Source organism: Nycticebus coucang, chromosome 6 (genome assembly GCF_027406575.1).
Source record: "Nycticebus coucang isolate mNycCou1 chromosome 6, mNycCou1.pri, whole genome shotgun sequence".
Lineage (NCBI taxonomy): Eukaryota > Metazoa > Chordata > Mammalia > Primates > Lorisidae > Nycticebus > Nycticebus coucang.
The window spans coordinates 89,018,325-89,038,374 of NC_069785.1; the positions used below are offsets into that span (position 1 = coordinate 89,018,325).

At 55.0% G+C, this 20,050-nt stretch overlaps 1 protein-coding gene across 1 annotated transcript in view; it reads right to left on the reverse strand.

The window, feature by feature from the left end:
- Positions 1 to 6,380: 6,380 nt before the first annotated feature.
- LOC128588783 (A disintegrin and metalloproteinase with thrombospondin motifs 7-like) overlaps positions 6,381 to 20,050 on the reverse strand; it is a 46,472-nt gene continuing 32,802 nt past the window's right edge. Inside the window, 13 exon segments of the mRNA XM_053595591.1 lie at positions 6,381 to 6,713; positions 8,813 to 8,975; positions 9,664 to 9,825; positions 10,186 to 10,338; positions 10,988 to 12,391; positions 12,699 to 12,912; positions 13,369 to 13,495; positions 15,473 to 15,614; positions 15,893 to 16,088; positions 16,090 to 16,126; positions 17,294 to 17,414; positions 18,807 to 18,940; positions 19,184 to 19,353. Of these exon segments, the coding sequence (XP_053451566.1) occupies positions 6,556 to 6,713; positions 8,813 to 8,975; positions 9,664 to 9,825; positions 10,186 to 10,338; positions 10,988 to 12,391; positions 12,699 to 12,912; positions 13,369 to 13,495; positions 15,473 to 15,614; positions 15,893 to 16,088; positions 16,090 to 16,126; positions 17,294 to 17,414; positions 18,807 to 18,940; positions 19,184 to 19,353 (3,181 nt within the window). The 3' untranslated portion in view covers positions 6,381 to 6,555.

A 20,050-nucleotide genomic window follows, 5' to 3' on the forward strand; every position in this document is an offset into this window, starting at 1 on the left:
CAGAGGGCAACGGAGTAAACTCTGTCTCAAAAAAAAAAAAAAATATATATATATAATAGGCGAGATGAAGTTTTCTGAGGGAGAATTTTGGGGGAATCAGAAAATAAGTCCATCATTTTCAGTGAAAGATTATGTTCATGGAACAAACACATGTTCATGGAACATCCACATTATCTTTTATATTTTGAGTCATTCACTTCATATAATAAAGGGAAAATCTCCTTTCTTTAGTTTAGAAAATACAGGAAAAACACAGTATCCAAAACAGTCCAGGTATAAGCAGAACAATGAATTCGTGAGTTCCATCTATTTTCTTAAATATTAGTTGGACAAGACATTGCAATCAAATATTCATTTCTGTCATACTTAGAATTCTTCCTTCCTTCTTTCCTTCCTTCCTTCCTTCTTTCATACTTCCAGTAGAGATGACGGTCTAACTATGTTTGCCTAGGCTTGTCTAGAATTTCTGGACTCAAGCAATTCTCCTGCCTTGGCCTCCCACAGGGAGGGATTACAGGTGTGAGCCTCCATCCTTAGCCAGTTGGTTGCATTTTCTTACCTCTCTGAAAAATACCATTGAATGATGACCAGACTCCAATGGCTTTCTTTATGCATATAAATGTTGTACATGATGTGAGTAGCAGCAATGCTAGAGCAGTGTTCTTTTACGAGTGAAAATATCAAATACGTATTCTGAAATATCAGTGGCAGATGCTATAGTCTCCAAGTGCTGTACCAATTAAGCCATGGTCCCTTGGTGTGGGGATGGAGAATGAAGACCCCAGAAACCACAGAGAAAGGCTCAGGCTCACCTGATGCGTGAGTGCTGGCTTATGACTGACCTGTCAGGTACTGCAAGTGGATCACAGCAAATATGCTGAGATACTGACCTGATAGCCTCAAAAATCACCTTAGATGAATCAACTTAGTTCAAAGTAAAGGGCAAGTTTAGAGTTTTAAAAACGTGAATAGGTGTCTATCATTTTAGCCTTATGTTAGAAAGACATTTCTAAATAAAGAAACAAAACTTACATAATAAATAATGCAAATGATGATTAATTTAACATGACTTGGAAAAATAAGAAAGTCTTTAAGACACAAAAATTGAAGAGAAATGCTGGGGAAAATATTATAACACAAAAAATGTGTAACAAAGTATAAATATCCAGAACATATAGCCTGCAGACTGACAGTATAAAGATATACAGTCTCCTCTCCTAGGTATAACAGTCTACAGTAATGAGTTCACAGGAAAAATGTCTGAAATACATGTAAAAAGATGCTCCAACCCACCTGCAATCAGATAAATAAAAACCATGAAATAAAAAATTACTTCCTTTAGATAAATATTGAAAAAATAGAAAGGTTTGGTGACACGTGGAGAAACCCAGAATATGTCACGATATGGGAGTTACGTTTTGTAGAAATCTCTTAGAGCCTAATCCAAGCGTCCTCAAACTTTTTAAACAGGGGGCCAATTCTCTGTCCCTCAGACCGTTGGAGGGCCGGACTATAGTTTAAAAAAAAAAAAACAACTATGAACAAATTCCTATGCACACTGCACATATCTTTTTTTGAAGTAAAAAACAAAATGGGAACAAATACAATTCACACTGCTTCATGTGGCCCATGGGCCGCAGTTTGAGGACGCCTGGTCTAATCTCTAGTAATGCTCATTGTATGCAATTAGACTCCCAATTAATCCTATAAACTAGACTATTTGTGCCAGGTACAAATTTATTCTAACAAGAAAATTAACAGTCATGGGAGGAATAACAAGTCTAAAAACGAAAACCACAGATCCATATCAATTTCCCCAGTGCTGAAATTGATGAACAAACCATAGTACAATCCTATTAAAGAAAACAGTGTGTAGTGACAGTTACCAAACTACAGCTACCTGCTACAAATTGGATAAATCGAAAAACCAAAATCTTGATTTAACAAAAACAGAAACAGTAGAATAAATGGAGTATGATGTTTCAATAATTTTAAAACATGCAAAACTGCACAACTGTACAGTCTAACATTGAGGGTTAGCAGTGCAGATGGTGAGAGATGAAGGTGAGCAAATGTGTGGTACAGGATGAGCTCCCTGAAAGCTGATGCCCTGGGCAGGAGGGCCATGGGCCAGGGAAGAGGCACACTCTGGACCTGAGAGATAAGGATATTTTATTTTTGAATGTGTGGAGAATACAGGTGTCTGACATGCTAGACCTGAGAGATAAGAACCACAGTGTCTGACAACCTGTTTTTTATAAATAAAATTTACGTATTTCATAATTATTTTGTATTTATTAAATATGAAATCAAAATTAGCAACCCTATATTCAATGAATATAACCACAATAAACCACATAAACCAAAGTATGGTCCTGGCACACTGGTGTTCCCTCTCTGCTCCTGGTTCTGCTAATGCTACAAACAAGATTTTTTTTTTTGAATTATTAAAAGACTCTCTACTCCTGGGAATTGCCAGGCAAGGAGGGTCATGACTGGACCATATACTTCTTGTGTTAGAAGAGCAAAGGTGAAAAATTATAAACAAACATGAAAAAATATGCTTCAATCTTCATTAATTTTCCTACAGTCCCTGCAGCACAAAACATATCCTCACGATGTTTTATGTGTTTGCTTCTCAGTTTAACTGAAGACACCCAAGCAATGACAGAGGACGGCTCTCAGTGCCGACCTGTGACCTCTCCCACACCACCCTCCCTCTCACTGTCACTTCGGACTCTGGAGAAGCAAGGGAGACAGGAAAGAAGCAATTCATATTAACTAGGGAATCGTAGAAAGAAATACAGTCACTTAAAAGGAGAAACTAAAGAAAAAAAGGGCCGATTTCTTTTCTATCTGTTTCCACTGCAACCTTCTTAAAAAGTAGAAACAAAAGTGTGACAGCCCATAAGCGTTAGAGCCATTATTATAATCACATGGGCAAAAACGTGCACTGCATTCACACTAGACAGTGCCAAAAAGATTGAATGAAGTGCAAAGAATCTCACTGGAAACAGAAAGACAGTGTAGGGAAAGCAGTGAACACGGGGGTCTCAGCAGAGCTTATTTGGCCTGGAGCACACACAGCCCCCCAGCAGATGAGCTGGAGGAGCCCATCTCTGCCGCCCAGGGGAGCACACACCTTGCAGTGTGGGTGCAGAGCCGCACTTACCTGCCACCCACCTCCAGTTTATGACCAGCCTCAGGTGTGAAGTACCGGGGGCGCGGCCGACCCAAACTGCTCGTTTCCTGCCTCTCACAGGATGGCAGTCGGCTCCCATCACCACCGCCTCGCACACTTTAATATCAGTGTGTCATTGATAAGAAACCACTAAGAGAAAATCGGCTTAACTGCACAGAGTTCTTTATAAATATGAAACCAAATTTCTAAATTATAAGAATAATGATATTTCAACAGGAAAAAAATACTGTTTCAGAAAATAGCATCTGAAAACCAACACATCTGGAGAAACTGCCTCTTCTGACTGTGCTTCATGGTCACCCCTCTATAAACACAAACAACAGGGAACTTGTCTGTGTGGAACCTAAAACTGCCAGAAAGGTGGGGGGAATGATGTTCTAAGTACATCTGACAGATAATAGCTAAAAACAGGATCAGAATTTACAGACCACACAATGTTCAGTGCATTGACTGGCCCACTGAAAACTAAGTGCCTAGGATAAATAAGTGACCGTTACACTCGCGAAAGAAGCGCAGGGCGTCTGGCATAATCATAATGTCTGTTTAATGGAACAGAGCTACCACGGCACAGAGTTACACTGGGCCGGAGGCCCGGGGACACTGCTGACACCTGGTCATGTCTGTTTAAGGGAACAGAGCTACCACCGCACAGAGTTACACTGGGCCGGAGGCCTGGGGGCACTGCTGACACCTGGTCATGTCTGTTTAAGGGAACAGAGCTACCACCGCACAGAGTTACACTGGGCCGGAGGCCCGGGGGCACTGCTGACACCTGGTCATGTCTGTTTAAGGGAACAGAGCTACCACCGCACAGAGTTACACTGGGCCGGAGGCCCAGGGGCACTGCTGACACCTGGTCATGTCTGTTTAAGGGAACAGAGCTACCACCGCACAGAGTTACACTGGGCCGGAGGCCCGGGGGCACTGCTGACACCTGGTCATGTCTGTTTAAGGGAACAGAGCTACCACCGCACAGAGTTACACTGGGCCGGAGGCCCGGGGGCACTGCTGACACCTGGTCATGTCTGTTTAACGGAACAGAGCTACCACTGCACAGAGTTACACTGAGCTGGAGGCCCGGGGGCACTGCTGACCCCTGGTCATGTCTGTTTAACGGAACAGAGCTACCACCGCACAGAGTTACACTGGGCCGGAGGCCCGGGGGCACTGCTGACACCTGGTCATGTCTGTTTAAGGGAACAGAGCTACCACCGCACAGAGTTACACTGGGCCGGAGGCCCGGGGGCACTGCTGACACCTGGTCATGTCTGTTTAAGGGAACAGAGCTACCACCGCACAGAGTTACACTGGGCCGGAGGCCCGGGGGCACTGCTGACACCTGGTCATGTCTGTTTAAGGGAACAGAGCTACCACCGCACAGAGTTACACTGGGCCGGAGGCCCGGGGGCACTGCTGACACCTGGTCATGTCTGTTTAACGGAACTGAGCTACCACCGCACAGAGTTACACTGCGCCGGAGGCCCGGGGGCACTGCTGACACCTGGTCGTGTCTGTTTAAGGGAACAGAGCTACCACCGCACAGAGTTACACTGGGCCGGAGGCCCGGGGGCACTGCTGACACCTGGTCATGTCTGTTTAACGGAACTGAGCTACCACCGCACAGAGTTACACTGCGCCGGAGGCCCGGGGGCACTGCTGACACCTGGTCGTGTCTGTTTAAGGGAACAGAGCTACCACCGCACAGAGTTACACTGGGCCGGAGGCCCGGGGACACTGCTGACACCTGGTCATGTCTGTTTAACGGAACAGAGCTACCACCGCACAGAGTTACACTGGGCCGGAGGCCCTGGGCACTGCTGACACCTGGTCATGTCTGTTTAAGGGAACAGAGCTACCACCGCACAGAGTTACACTGGGCCGGAGGCCCGGGGGCACTGCTGACACCTGGTCTGGAGCCTATTGGTTCCACTTCTTCATCAGATTTCTAACCAATCAGACTGGGTCTGTAAGAGTCGAATTAGTCGAGGCTCTGGACTTGAAAGTGGAGTGTGTTGATGCTTCACTGAGGGGTGTGTGAACTGGAGAGCAGTGGTCCCATCAGCACCCCATTAGTACAGCGCCCATAATCCCTCTATCTCCTCTAGATCCTGGACAGACACACATTTTGATGGGTCCTACCTCTCTACTGTTTTTTGACCTCAGTCTCAAGGGAGTGGTTTTCAGTGCCTCCCTCACCCCCAGCAATTACCCCAGCCCCATGTGTGGCCACGCACTGCCACATGTATGCCTCCAGGACCCCATCACGTTTCAGTCGGGGATGTCATACACTAGAGAACAGAATGAGAAGTATGCAGGGGCCTCTCAGAACCTCAGTACCTCCCACTTGGAGAAGGGGCATAAACAGAACACCTTCCAGGCAGACGGGTCAGGAAAAGTTAGGAAGGGGCTGAGTCCAGGGCTCAGCCAATGGGAGGGGACAATGCAGGCTGGGCCTGGAGAAGGCAGTGCACCTCTGTGCCTTCGGAGTCTGGCCTCATGGGACTAGCTTTTATGGGCAGCATAGGGCTGTGGGTGGGCAGGTACCAGATGGCTGGACCACAGGTCAGTGTGGGAAGAGCCTGGTACTGGGGATTGACAGTGTGGAAAGGACCACCCTGAGTCAGCTGTGACCAGCCCCAGCTGAGCATGGAGATGAGGAAAAGGATACATGGGGCCCCAGAAGGGCACTGGCTGGCCTGCTTCTTACTCTCCACCCTTGTGCAGAGGCATTAACACAGCACAGGGCAGGCAGGTGACCACGAGGCTTCAGGCCCCATCACTCTGGGGAGCAGTTCCCATGGGTGACATGATGGGCCTTGGTACTTGGCGGATACATGTGGTTCAGTTTCTGGAAAATACAGGCTTCCGAGGACCTCAGAGTGGGAGGCCCTGGGCAGGACTGGGGGGCCTAGGCGAGAGGCACCAAGCAAATCAGGGGTGTGGTAGGAGCACTGGCCAAGCTGTACACCCTGTCTCCATGGTCCAGCCCTCTGCAGACAGGCCTTCCCTTGGAAAGCCACCCACCCTGGCTTCTGAGCCCTTCCATGTCCACATTAGGCACCCTCTGTCCCCTCATGGGTCAGGTCCCCTGCTAACCTACCCTGAGGGCAGCTTCTAACTTGAGATTCCCCAAACCCACGATGGAGCCAAGCTGTCCTTTGGAATGGTAGACGCTTATTTATGTAAAATAATAACAAATGTTACACAACTGTCAGAATAAAAAAATACCTTTTCTGAGGGGGACAGGAGGAGATTAGCACCATTAGGGCACAGGGGCCCATGGTGGGCACTGAGGTCTGTGCGTCAAACAGTTGGTCTGTGGGTCCTGGTGCTGGTTCAGGCTGGGGTTCGGGTCAGCGGCGGGCAACCCGCTGCTGGCCCCGGGAGGGGGCACTGTGTCCGGGCAGGGGGCACGTGTGACAGCACTGGGTGCGGACGGTGGGCAGCTGGCAGCGGCCCAGGAGGCGCAGGGTCTCACAGAACCCGAAGGACAGACGGTCACACTCACAACCTGCGAGGGAGGCAGGAGCAGGTGGGACAGGGATGCACGGCCCTAGAGTCTGGCTCCCCACAACCTCACAGAGGCCTCAACAGCCCCTCAAGGGCAGAGGGCCCTCCGTTCCTGGAGGGGCTCTTCTAAACCAGGAATTGCAAACCTGTCCCACCTCTCTTAGGCCTCTGGGCTCATGTTTCTGGAGAAAAGGCCCTGAGATAACCCACCACCACCACCCCAGCCACCTCACATGCCCATGAGAAGAGAAGAAGCCAGCCCAGACAGTGCAGAGTAGGTCTCAACCCTGGCCATCTAAGCCATCAGCAGGGACTGGGACTGAGCCAGGTCTGCTGGGATGGAGGGAGGCTGCAGGCCACTTGGCAGGGATAGAGGCCTGGCTGGGCCCTCCTGCCCCATGTCTATTTGGGGAAAAGGCTTGCTGCCAGCCTCCTGGCTTTGTTCCCAATGATGCTGCTGCTGCTGCTGACAGCCCCCAGCTGCTGCCCAGGCCATGCTCACTCCAGCAGACCTCCTGGGGCAGGGAACAGGAGGGCAATAGCCAGCCTTGAGCCTACACATCCCCTGGGCCCTGCAGAGGGCACGAGGGAGCAGCAGGCTCCTCAGCCCCGCCTGGCGGCAGCTCCCAAATACATAGCTGCAAACCTGCCTCCCAGTGGCACGGGCCACCTGGGACAAGCCATTTCACCTCTTAGGCCTCAGCTCCCTCCTGTTGATAATCCCATCTCCCAGGGCAGACAGATGCTGTGTCAGCTGCCCTGCCATGGTGACCATACATCCTGGAGTTTCCAGGCTTTGCGCATGTCCTGCCACAGACCATCTAAACACTCTGGGAATTCTAGGGCCTCAGGGTCCAAGACCCCTCTCCGGATGCCCCTCCACCATTCACCAGTGGCAGAAATCCTGTCACCGTGGACAGTTCATAGTGCTGTCCAAACTCCTTACATGCCCTCCCTGTAGCCCAGCCCAGGACCTCTTGGCCAGGCCCGTCCTTTGTTCTAGGCCTGGGGGCCCTCAGTTCCTGTGCTGAGCCTCACCGCCTGTGTCAACCACTTTGGATCTATAACTACCTAAGCCCTAGCCTTGAAGGCAAGAACAATAGGCCCAGCACTAGGGCACGGTGGGGGCATTTCCACCAGGCCTTGAGGTAACGGGATGGGAGGCAGGGGTACAAGGTGCAGCAGTGGCCACTCTGGGCCTGAGCCAGTGCTGCAGGAGAGAACACTTGCAAGGGCCAGGGGATGGGCAGGCAGGTGGGCAGGGGACGGATAGCCCCTAGAGACAGGCTCTTCACAAACAGTGCTGAGCCTCTGGGTGCCCTAGACTGGAAGATGCCAATAGTGCGATGGGGGACAGTGGTGACTGTGAGGGGGGTACCCATGCAATACTAGGTTCTACATAGACAGACCTTGATTCTGCAGTGATGGGGGTTACAGGAGGCAATGAGGGCGCAAAAGGAAACGGAGCCCAAGGCCACAGCAGTTGTGTGACCCAAGGCCAGCCCAGGTGTGATCCAGGGCCAGGCAGTTTCCTGCAAACAGCACTGCTGGGGTGGCCGGGCCAGACGAAGTGTGTGTGTATAGGGGGTGTCCAGAGACACCTCCAGCTCAGGCCTTTCTGCCAGGAGGTCCCAGCTGGCCCGGAAGCCACCGGCAGCTGGGAGCTAGCAAGACCCTGGGAGGGGCCCCTTCCTGCAGCTCCACTGTTCACCTCCAACCATCCTCCTCTGGCCAGGAATGGACAGGTCAGAGCTGGGGATGGGGTCTTAGCCAGGCCCAGCCCTCACACAGCCTTGGGGCCATCTCTAGTTTCACTATGGGGACACTAAGACCCAGAGGGAAAGAAAGCTTACACAAGGTCACACAACCACCAGGGGCCAAGACCTGTCCTTATGCTCCCAAAAGGCTAAAGACAGCTGCCTGCAGGACACCCAGGTAGCTGCATTTCCCTCTGCTGACTCCTGGCACAGCCCCAGCTTCTGCATGGTGTCCTATGCCTTATATTGCAACATGGGCCAGCAAGTGCCATTGGGGTGATGGTGTCTCCCCACTTCCCGGTGTCCTTCCCAACCCACCATAACCCTGGGAGGGGGCACTCACGTGGAGGCTCAACCAGCTCACAGTCATCGGTGCCACATGGCCGGGAGCTCTCAGGCCAGACCTCCTGGCCACACTGGTCACTGTCTTCCTCAGGCAGCCCTGTCTGGGTGTTGACACACTTGACCAGGTGCCGCTGGATGCCACCGCCACAGAGGGCTGAGCACTACACAGAGTGGGCAAAGGTGTGAGTGTCCCACATGTCCCTCACCATGGGGAATCAGGCATCCTCAGGGGCAGTGCCACTCCTCTAAGAAGCTGTCCTTGAGCCCTGTTCCTGACTGGCCTCCCAGCCCCAGCTCTCTGCCTCCATGGAAGGCCCAGTCCTGCTCCCAGGGCCCACTGGGCACTGCCACCCCCTTTACTGCACAGTCTGCTCCTGCAGAGGGGTAGACATAGGGACAAGGGCAGCCCTCAGGGTCAAGCTCCTCACACAGGACATGCCTGATGAGTCTGGGCAGGGGCCCTAGATGGAACCTGGATGCACCAGTGGGCAGAGACTTGGGTGGGACCCCTTGTGCCCAAGGGACACAGGGGAGGTGGTAGAAAGTTTTTATTCTTTTCAACTAGGGTCTGATATTTTTAAAAAGCCTTAAAAGTAAGTTTAATCTGCCAGTGTTTTGCCAAGCCTTTACTTCACTGTGTTACTTTATTAATCCTTGCAACCCTCCCATCCCATTCTACAGATGAGAAAATAGTGGCCTGGCAAGGCCAAGCAACCTGCCCAGGGACACTCTTGGGCCTGGGTCAGGGCCAGACCTGTGATTCTTGATCCGCTCAGCAATAAACAGGCCTGGCAGGAAGGTCCAGCCCACCTGAAGCCCCTTTGCCAGTTCACCATTCCTGCCTCAGGAAGAGATGTACCAGCTGAGGCAGGGCTGGGCCCGACAGCGCCGGTGGGCAGGTGGCTTGGCAGGCCCTGGCTGGCAGTGGAAGGGCCGCAGTGGCCGGAGGTCCCGTGTGTCCACACACTGTACATCCCGCACTGAGGATCCTCCACCACAGCTGCGGGAGCACTGTAGACCAAGGGACACATGTGACACACCCTGTGTGCATGCCACACACACCACAGCCAATCCCCCTCCCCCACCCAGGCGAATCCCTGAAAAGCCCCAGGGAGAGGCTGGCTCAGGCAACAGGTGGGATAGGACAAAAGGAAAAGACAAGCAAAGGACAGCTGGTGAAAGAAGTCTAGAGGAGGCCAAAAAATGCAGAGAAACACCAGGCCAAACAAAGATGAAACAGTTCCCAAGAGATTAGGAATCAAATACGATCTGGTGCAAAGTCGTCCCCTGCCACGGAGAACACAGGTCACAGGGACGTAGGGCTCCACCCTGCCCAGGGCTGCCCGCCTAGCTCCATCCTCACACACGCACCTTACTCCAGTTGCCTGGGTGCCAGGCGGCACAGGGCCACAGGTGGCAACGGCGGGCAGGCTGGGGCCGGCCAGCGGGAATGCAGTCCTCCTCCCGGCCTGAGGTACAGCGCACAGGCCTCCAGGCAGCGCCCAGGACGCAGGTGGTAGAGCACTGCAGGGTGCAAAGGCTGTGAGGGCCACATCCCCTCCAGGCCTTCCTCACCAGCCAAGCCAGGGCCCTTTTTTAGGACCTTTGTTCCTTATCTGTGAATTGGACTCTTCCACCCACCTCCCAAGGACACCGTGAGAATAAAAAACGCAATCCTCCCAGCAACTAAGTGTCCCTAGGGACCCTGTAGCACCAGCTATCCTGATTGCTCCCCACATGTGGTAGGCAAGGAAGTCTGGGTTGTAGTCCCAGACACCAAACTGCTGGGTAACCCAGAGGCACAACCAGCCCTGGTGGCCTCAGCCTGCCCCACCCAGCTCCAAACAGAAGGGGCTGAGTTTTCCCACAGAGACAATCTGGGGACTCCCTGTCTGACCCTCATGTGTGCCTGCCACTACCTTCCCAAAAGCCCCTGTATCGCCCCTCCCCACTACTCAGAAGGGTAACTGAGGCCTGATGGGCAGATTGGCCCCAGGGGCCTCTGGAGGGCAGAATAGTGAGCTGGACAGTGTTCTTCCCACCTCACCGGGCCTCCACCCACCACGGGCGGCCAGTTCCCTGCCCCCCAGGAGACAGAATGGCCAGGGCCTGTGTCTTGCTCTGCTCATTTTCAGATGAGGAGGTTGGACTGTTGGAAGTCTAGCACAAACACACAGCCCTCCTGACCTATGCCACTTCCCTGGCTCCAGTTTCCTACTTGCCAGCTGGCATTCCTGGCAGCTACCAGGTCCATGGGAGACCCCTCCTCGGCCAGGCTGGGGTCCAGAGGCTGGGCCTCAGGGGCTCTGCTGCTGTCGGTGATACTGTTCTGATCTAGTGTGGACAGTAGCCCAGAGCTCAGGGTTGCCTCAGGGCTGGGGTACTCAGCCTAGCACAAAGGTCCTGGGCTCAGGGCAGTCAGCCAGGGCATGTGCCCTGTGCCAGTCAGGGTTGTCCCAAGGAAGGTCCCTGGTGTTGCCAGAGTCTGTAGGTTCCATAAGCCCAGTCCTGAGGGTGAAGAAGTGGGAGTCCCCAGCCCCAGGGGGCTGTCCCCACTCTTAATCTCTGGTAGACCAGCTGTGGAAGGAAGGAGGTGAAGAGCCACAGTGGTCCACAGCTCATTGTCCACAGGCCCCGGAACACCCTCCAGAGCTGGCTTCCAGGCCACAGTGCCCCCTGTCCACAGCTCTGGCACATCAGGTCTAGGAGAGGAGGGTGTGGGTCCAATGGTAGGCAAAGGGGGCAGCATGGGGCTGGGTCTCGGGGGCAGGAGGGGTACTCTATGGCCCACAGGTTCCTCATCATCCTTGGAAACCTCATTGGTCCTGTCCTGCCATGGAGGGGGCAGCTGGCTCTGGCTGTCCTCCTCTAGTAGGAGCTCATCTTGGCCCCCAGGGGCAGCAGGTGTAGGCATGCCAAGGACTGAAGCAGGAGGCCAGGGCAAGCTGGGGAGCCCAAGGCCCGGGGCCCCCATAGGGGTGCCTTCCTCAGGCAAGAAATTGGCCAAGGGGATCTCAGGGGTCTGCTCCAAGGGTGGGGGCAGAGTGGGGCTGGCTTGCCTGGGCCAAGGGCTAGGGGACTGAGATCCCAGCACTCCTTCCTCCCCAGCCACAGGAGGCTCTGTAGCAGGCATGGGGGTGCCCACAAGGGGCCCTGATGTCCTATGCCCTGTTCCCACTGGGACTATATGGGGCTCCTCGAAGGGATCATAGGACAGATCCTCATGGAAGTTAATGAAATTGTAATCATAGTAGAAGTAATTGACAAACACAGGCCCTGGCAGGTCCAGGTCGTCCTCCTCGATGGCATTGCCCATGCTGGCTGGCTCAGGGGATGAGGGAGGCACAGGGCGTGGGGCCAGGTGGCGTGGGATGAAGTCGACCTCATTGAAGAGCTCATGGCTGGAAGAGCCACTGCCTGAGCCTTCAGAGCCCAGCATGTCCAGAGGCTGAGGGCAGGGTGGCAGAGGGCAGGTGGCTTTGCTTGCTGGCTGCTGAGCCTCATCACAGGGGATGCCGGTGTCATTGGTGCAGAGGACACTTTGGTGCTGAGTGCCCACCCCGCATGTCACTGAGCACTGCAAAGGAGGCCAGGGTGAGGGGCTTAGGCCAGCAGGGGCCTGCTAGGGGACACTAGGGCAAGGCAGGGTAGTCTGTCCACTGCCCCGTGGCAGAGGCTTCAGCCAGCTCTCTCTGGCCCTTCCCAGCTCAAGACCATGGCTTGTGGCCATGACTTGCCTAGAGCTTCCTGATCCTGGAGGCTTCAGGGTCAGGGGCTGGGTTCTAAGGAACCAGGCAGTAATGACGGCACAAAAGCTGTCTGCCTGCCTGTAGCCCAAGACCAGGTCAGAGCCAGGTGCTGGACCCTCCCACCCTAGCACTCACCTGAGACCAGTTCCCTATGGCCCAGGTGGCTGGACAGGGCACATGGCGGTTGCAAGGGGTTTCGGCGGGGGGCCGGGAAAGGTGTTCACAGGCCAGTGGCTCCAGGGCGCTCTGTTCATCCAGCCCCACGCTGCGGATGCAGAGCCCAGTCCGGTGGGAGAGGCCCCTAGGCCCACAGGAGCTGGAGCATAGCTGCCACTCACCTGCCCACCACCTGGCAAGGGGCACACGGGTGACATCAGACAGGTGACTCTGATAGGCCCACAGCAAGGGCCAGGCCAGGACCACAGGTACTCAGGGTGTAGGCAGAGCCTGGACTCGGTCTGGCGTATGGCTCTTCAGAGCCCCAGGCCCAGGTCAATGGCCTGCCCCCGAAGCCTGGTGAAATGGCACACAGCCTCCTCCATTCTACTACCCTTACCCCAGGGGAGGTGGTCAAGACCTGAGACCAATGTCCACATCCAGGGACCCAAAGAGTAGTGACCAGAGGTATCCAGTCTGGTGCTGGCTATACAGGGGCATTCCAGGTCCTAGATGGGGCAGGGGGCAGCCAGCCCTGGGGGTTTAGCCTGGAGAAGAGGCCAGAAGCCTGGCTGCCACAGGTGCCCATGGCAAGCTCAGGATGCCTGGGAGTCAGGGGCCTGGTGGGGCCTGTGCTTGGGGGTGTTACCTAGCAGGGCAGGGTTCCTCACTGCACTTCCGCTGGTGGTCATCTGGCCGGCCCAGGGGGTCACAGTACTCCTCATCCACGGGCCCCACCTGCCGCTCTGTGCAATACACACTCTGCCTCTGCACACCTGGGAGACATAGGCGTGCAGAGCTGGGATCTGGGCACCCACTGTCCAAGCTGCACTGTATCCAAAGACACCCTCTGCCCAGAACCCTCCCAGAACAGGGCCTCACTGCATATGCCAGGATGAAAGCAGGGCCCTTCCTCCTCCTTACTTCCCTCCCAGGGCTCACCCCTAACCCACCCCTGGCAGGTGGCAGGGTGTGAAGGTTTAATGGGGTGGGTGCCCAGCCCCACCTCTTCCTAGCTGAGAGGCCTTGGGCAGTAAGCATGGCCTCTCTGAACCTTAGTATACTCATCTGTGAAATGGGAGCAACAATAACACCTGCCTCAAAACTGTGGTGTGATCATGCCCGTGCAGGCTCAGCCTATGCCTGGCACATCCTACAAGCTCAGGTTACAGGAGCATGCAAACCCACCCATGGCATCAAGGCCGCTCTATTGTCTACACCCCTCCCGATGCACTCAGAAAAAGTCTGGAGAAAAACCTCAACACCCAGCTGGCCATGCCTCTGCAGCCCTGAAGCCCTGCAGCCCCCCAGTTTTGTGACTGTTCCTGGCCTTCACAGCCTTTTCCAGGGCCCGCCCTAGGTCTTCGCAGACCCTTCACCTGGGATAATCACTTCCATATTGCCCATTGAAGCCCAGTGGCAGGACCACCACTAGCAGGATCTGTCTTCACTCTGCCCCCTGCTCAGGGAGCCCTCCCTGAGCTCCCAGCCCCACATCCACGTCCCTCCTTCCTCCTGCTCAGGGAGCCCTCCCTGAGCTCCCAGCCCCACATCCACGCCCCTCCTTCCTCACCAGCAGGAGGACTCTGACTTTGCCCTGGGCAGTAAGGGGACCTACTGATGCCATGCCCCACTGCAGCTCCTTTGCAACTACAGGGTCTGGGACACAGTCCCAGCGCGGGAGAGAAAGGCCTGAGTCCCTTTCCGGGGACCCCTTCTCTTCTTCTTGCTCCTGTCTGGAGCATCACAAGAGGCAGGGGGAGGACAGCCCAGCAGCAGGGAAGGATGATGTGGTGATGAGCTGAGTGTGAGGGTTAGGTCCCTAAAGGCACCACCAGTCCCGCCAGTGTGGACTGAACACGCTGGCATGCACTTCCTGAGACAAACAGCCCTCATCTGCTCCAGCACTGGGCAGGTTTTAGAACTTACCTCTAAACACATTCCTAATTGGTCTACATTCAAAGCTACCAATTTGCTGAAAGAGAAGCCCTCTAACTTCTGGTGCATCAAAGGTAGTTGTTGGTTTTGACCTCTGTAAATTTAAAGACAGAGAGGAAGACCACAAAGAGGGGGAGAGAGCAGGAGTGAGCGGAGACCCAAGGACAGAGCAGGAGACACAGGTACACAGCGACCTGTGTGTGTCAGGGGAAGAGATCAGGGGCAGTGGGAGACTGGGGTCATGAGGGAATATTGTCAGATGGGGGAAGACCAAGGGTCTGGGGAGACTGAGGGCACTATGGGGAGGGAGTAGGACCGTTGGTATACTTTTCTCAAATGGTCAAGGACTAAGTCAGTGTGGGAGGGTCACGGGGGTGGATCTGTAGTTGGGTGGGGACAGCCTTGCCACTGTTCTTCCTCTTGCTCCCTGCAAGCCTCCCCGGGGCAATGGGAGGTGCCTCAGGTTCTAGGCCTCCGGAGGGCAGGGACAGCCTCAACTATGGCTTGGGGGGATGGGTCAAGTGTCCGATGTGGAGCAGAAGTACAGGCATGAGACCAGTCACCAGTGAGTGGGGAGCGCAGAGGGGGAGGACACCAGCAGCTGAGCCCTCACCACATGCCCACACTGTACCTCTTCCTATCTACCCTCCCTGTGGACCTATGAGCTGGGACCATCGCTAGCCCCATTTTACAGATGGGGAACTGAGGCTCAGGGAAGCAAAGTTCCAAACCCATGATGGCCTGACAGATAAGCAGCGTCCCTGCCCGAAGACAAAGCCCTTGCTGGCAGCAGCTATGCCTGCCCCTCTTCTCACCTGTGCCACAAGTGACCGTGCACTTAGTCCAGGGCCCGTAGTACCAGGAGAACTCTGGCGGTGTGGCCTCGCCACGGCCATGGACTTCCCTGTGGATGGTGTACTCATAGCGCACCCCGGGGTTGCTCTCCTGGAACAACAGCTGGGGCGGAAGGCAGGGACCCCATGAGTGCTGGGCAGCCTCACCATCGGCCCTCCCAGTCCTGCCACCTAGGCTGAGCACCCTAAGGGACCTGATCCCAGACAACCCTGGCAACTGGGGCTACACACAGGGCTGCTTAGAGATGAGGAAGCCAGGTCAGAGCTTCCAGCAGTAGGGCTGCCCCAGGGCTCACCCCTCCAGGGTCACACCCTGCCCCAAGGGGCTGGGTCTAGGGACTGCACCTCTGCTCCCTCCACTTGGGCCTCAGGAGCAAGTACCTGGATCCAGACAGCTTCGTTGGTGGGTCCCGGGGACGTGAGGTTCTCCCAGTTGCCCATGCGTGCGTAAGTGAAGGTGGTCCCTGCCACCTGGTAGTCCCCATTCCACTGGATAGTCCAGCCACCATTGAGGAAGTACTTATCTGGGTCCTCACTCTGCAGCGCTAGGAAATTGGCAGCCTCAGCTACCTCCACAACGCGCGCCAGCTGGGATCAGCCCTATGTCCACATACCCTGTGGCCAAGGGTAATGCACAGGTTGTGCCCAAGGCCAGAGGGTTGGCTGCCTCCCCCCTCCTTTGCCTCTCTCTCCACCTGCCACCTGCTGATGCCACTGATTCCACTATTTGAGCTCCCCTAAAACATAGATGCTCAAATCTATCTTAGGTCACCAAAAGCTCACAAAGGTCCCCAAATCCTGCCTCTATGGCTCATACCCCACCACCCCTCTCCTGGGGACCTAAACTAGTCTTATTGTCATAGGCTGGGTTCATCTCCAAACTCTGGGCCAGTAGAACCTTAATAAAGGTTCTGGGCCTCAGGACATGCTCCGCATCCCTGCACTGCTGCTTTTGTCCCTTCGTGGAACGCCCCTTGGGCATCTGATACCACACTAAGCTCTTTAGGTGTGTTAGCTCATGTGTAATAACCCACAGTACAGGTATCCTGTTAGCCCCATTTTACAGATGAGCAAACAGGCACAGAGACATCCTGCTGGGATATGATGCAGCCTCCACACTGCACTGTTATCTCCAGGATGAAATCTACGTTTGTTGGCTTGGCAGTCAAGGCCTCCCTTGCAGCACCCAGACAGGGCACATGTTTTCTGATCTCCAGGCCTTGGCACAAGCTCTTTCCTAGGTTGGAATGCCCCTCCCGACCTCGTCTGAGCCCTTTATGATTCAGCTCAACCTCCACCTCATATAGGAAGTCTTCCCTGACTCAGCGCTCTCACAGCCCTCTGGGCCTACCTCCACTGCCTTTGTCACACTAATGGGCTATCATCCTGCCAGGCTGCAAAGTCTTCACCATTGTGTCCCCACCACCCAGCACACAGTCTGGGGCAATGTCTGCAAAACAGGCCTGAGCCCAGGGAGTAGAGCTGGAGGGTTTCTGAAGAGTCACAAGAAGAGAACAAGCCCCTAGGGGCAAGGAGTCAGGGAAACACAAGCCTATCTGGCTCTGCCTGGGGCCCTTAAGACAGCAGGACAGCAGAACAAGTCTCTGCACCTGGGCCAGGGAACCCCTGACTCCTATAAGAATCCAGACCATGCAAGGAGGCTTCCCTTTGCCATCTCTAGCCCTAGTGGGGCCACAGGGCCAAAGGTTGGGGCTTGGGAGAGGCAGGGAAGGGCCACCCAGTTAAGAGAACACCCATCCCCTGCAGTGGTCCCCCTCATACCTAGGCCCTCAGCCTCCTCAAAGGTCCTGCTCACGGTGTGACAGGTAGAGCCGTTGCCATGGCACACACCACAGCGGTCCTCCATGGCGCCCGAGTCAATCTCAAAGTCACAGCCCACATTCTGCAACACACAGGGAGGGAGGCCCTTGTGCTGGACTGAAGCCAGCCTCAGGGGACTGCCCCAGCCTCAGGGGCCTGCCAGGGGCAAGGGGAACCTCCACCTTCTCTTAACTGGGTGGAGCAAGCATAGGGAACCCTCACCCTGACCTGGGCCCTGCCCTGCCACAGCTGTGTCCTCTGACCCTCAGTTTCCTCAGATGTGACCAAGATCAATCCGTCCCTTAAAAGCGTGTCATGACACTTGTACTAGACTGTTTATTGAAGCTCAATTTACAATCGCCAAAATGTGGAAACAGCCTAAATGCCCACCAACCCAGGAATGGATTAACAAGCTGTGGTATATGTGTACCATGGAATACTATTCAGCCATTAAAAAAAATGGAGACTTTACATCCTTCGTATTAACCTGCATGGAAGTGGAAGACATTATTCTTAGTAAAGCATCACAAGAATGGAGAATCATGAATCTTATGTACTCAATTCTGATATGAGGACAATTAATGACAATTAAGGTTATGGTGGGGGAGGAAAAGCAGAGAGAGGGAAGGAGGGAGGGGGCGGGGCCTTGGTGCATGCCACACCTTCTGGGGGCAAGACATGATTGCAAGAGGGACTTTACCTAACAAATGCAATCAGTATAACCTGGCTTATTGTACCCTCGATGAATCCCCAACAATAAAAAAAAAAGCGTGTCATGAGCAACATGAGACAAGAAATGGGGAAATTTTTACAGAAGGCTGTGGGTGGGTGGGGAGTGGGCACACCATTGGCTCCTGAGCAGAAACAGGATTCAATGTCCAAAGCACTGGGTGTGAGACTCAGGAGCTGGTGCTCCTCTGAGCAGAGGCCTCACACCCCTGTGGCTTAGAGAGCAAGAAAGGGGCAAGTAGGTGGCTGGGGATGTGAGCAAGGAGCAGTGGCCACCACTGTCACTAAAAATAAGAATAGGAATTGTTACCAAATGCTGAGCACTTCTCTGTGGCTCAGGGCCCTGCCTGTCACCTGGACTACCTCACTTCACCCCTTTCTGTCCCCCAAAAAACTGCTGCCCAGGGTCAGCCAGCCCAGCAAAAGGTTGAGCCTCTGCCTATTTCCTGGTGTCCTGGTGGGGCTGTGCCAGCACAGGCTTACAGGGAAAAGCTGGAGGCAATGGCGGGGGTGAGGTGGGAAGGCAACGTTGCAGAGGCAGAAGCGGGGGGCAAGGGTGTGAGGCCCGACTGGGCGGGTCTCCAATGCCAGCTTTGCCTTAGATGTTGCGGTGAGGATAGGGTTGGCTGGAAAGCCCAGTGGTACAGCCTGGGGAGGGTAGCCAGAGGGGGACCAGAAGGGACCAGAGGAGAACAAGCAGACCTGGGGCAGTGGTGCTGGGAGCCCTCTTCCCACCCAGGCGCACCTTGCAGATGCCATTGATGCAGAGGTCCCGACTGGCCTGGCCCTGGTAGCAGGGTGTGCCATCAACCACGGCATCCCTCAGCTTCTCAGCAAAGTACTCGTTCAAGGGCCGGCAGTGTAGCTCGCAGGGGTTCACTGTGGGCCAAGTGAGGAGCCATGAGGGACAGCCAGGGCAGGAGTTGTGGAGCCACCTGAAGACCTTCCATGACGCACCTCAACCAGAGGCTCCCGAGCCGGGCTGCAGTCTGGCTGGGCTGGTGGCTCTCTACAAGGCTAAAGCCCCGGCAAACAGTGGGAACAGCCCAGGGCCAGGCAACTGGGCCTCCCGCCTACACCAGCCCTCTGAACCTCAGTGTCCCTGTGGGCAGCAGAACTCACCGTCACTGACCACAGGCACCCATGTGTGCAGCTGGCCCTTGTAGAGCATGGCGTCAAACTGGCTGCACTGCATGTGGCAGAAGGATGGGCGGCCAGGGGGGCAGGCTTGCAGGTTGCAGAGGCGGAAGCGTTTCCGCTCACCCACGCAGTATTTGCCCTTGTACTTGGGCCTGTGGGGGGAGCCAGGTGGGGGCCCAGTGAGTGCACAGTGGGTGCCTCCCACGTGGCCAGACCAGGAGTGAGCAGCTCCCTTCTGCATCCCTCACACCCAGAGGCCTCTGCTGCCTGTCCCTGCTCAGTCCTTGCTCATGCTGCCCACCCTCTGCCCCCCACCTGCTGTGTGACCATGGGCAAGCATTCAGCCACCCTCTGGGCCTCAGTTTCCTCATCTATAAAATGCAGCTGGGACTGCCTGGGCAGAGGGCTGCTGAGACCTGAGACAAGCAGTGGACATGACCGGCACCGGCTGAGGGGGCTTCTCTGTGTCTCCAGCCAGAAGATCCAGTGTCCCAAAGACCCCTGGAGTCCTCACACTCGCTGCTGGTGGCAGCACTCCAGCTGGGTCAAAAGGAGTCCCCCAGCCAGCCAAGAGGTCTGCCAGAGCATGGTACCTGAGCTCTCTGTCCCCCTAGGCCAGGGCAGCTGGCCCAACCCAGGTCCACACCTGGAGGCCAGCAGGCAGGGACGGGAAAGCCACTGTCTTTGCCAAGCTCCAGGCCCCAGGTGGGCTGGTTCTGAACCATGTGCCTGCCCAAAGCAGCCTAGTGAAGAGGAGCTCAGCCAAAGGGGCTGGCAGCCCTCTGACACATGACACTGCTGGCCACTCACTGCATCTTCATAGCAAACCTTTCAGATGGGGAAACTGAG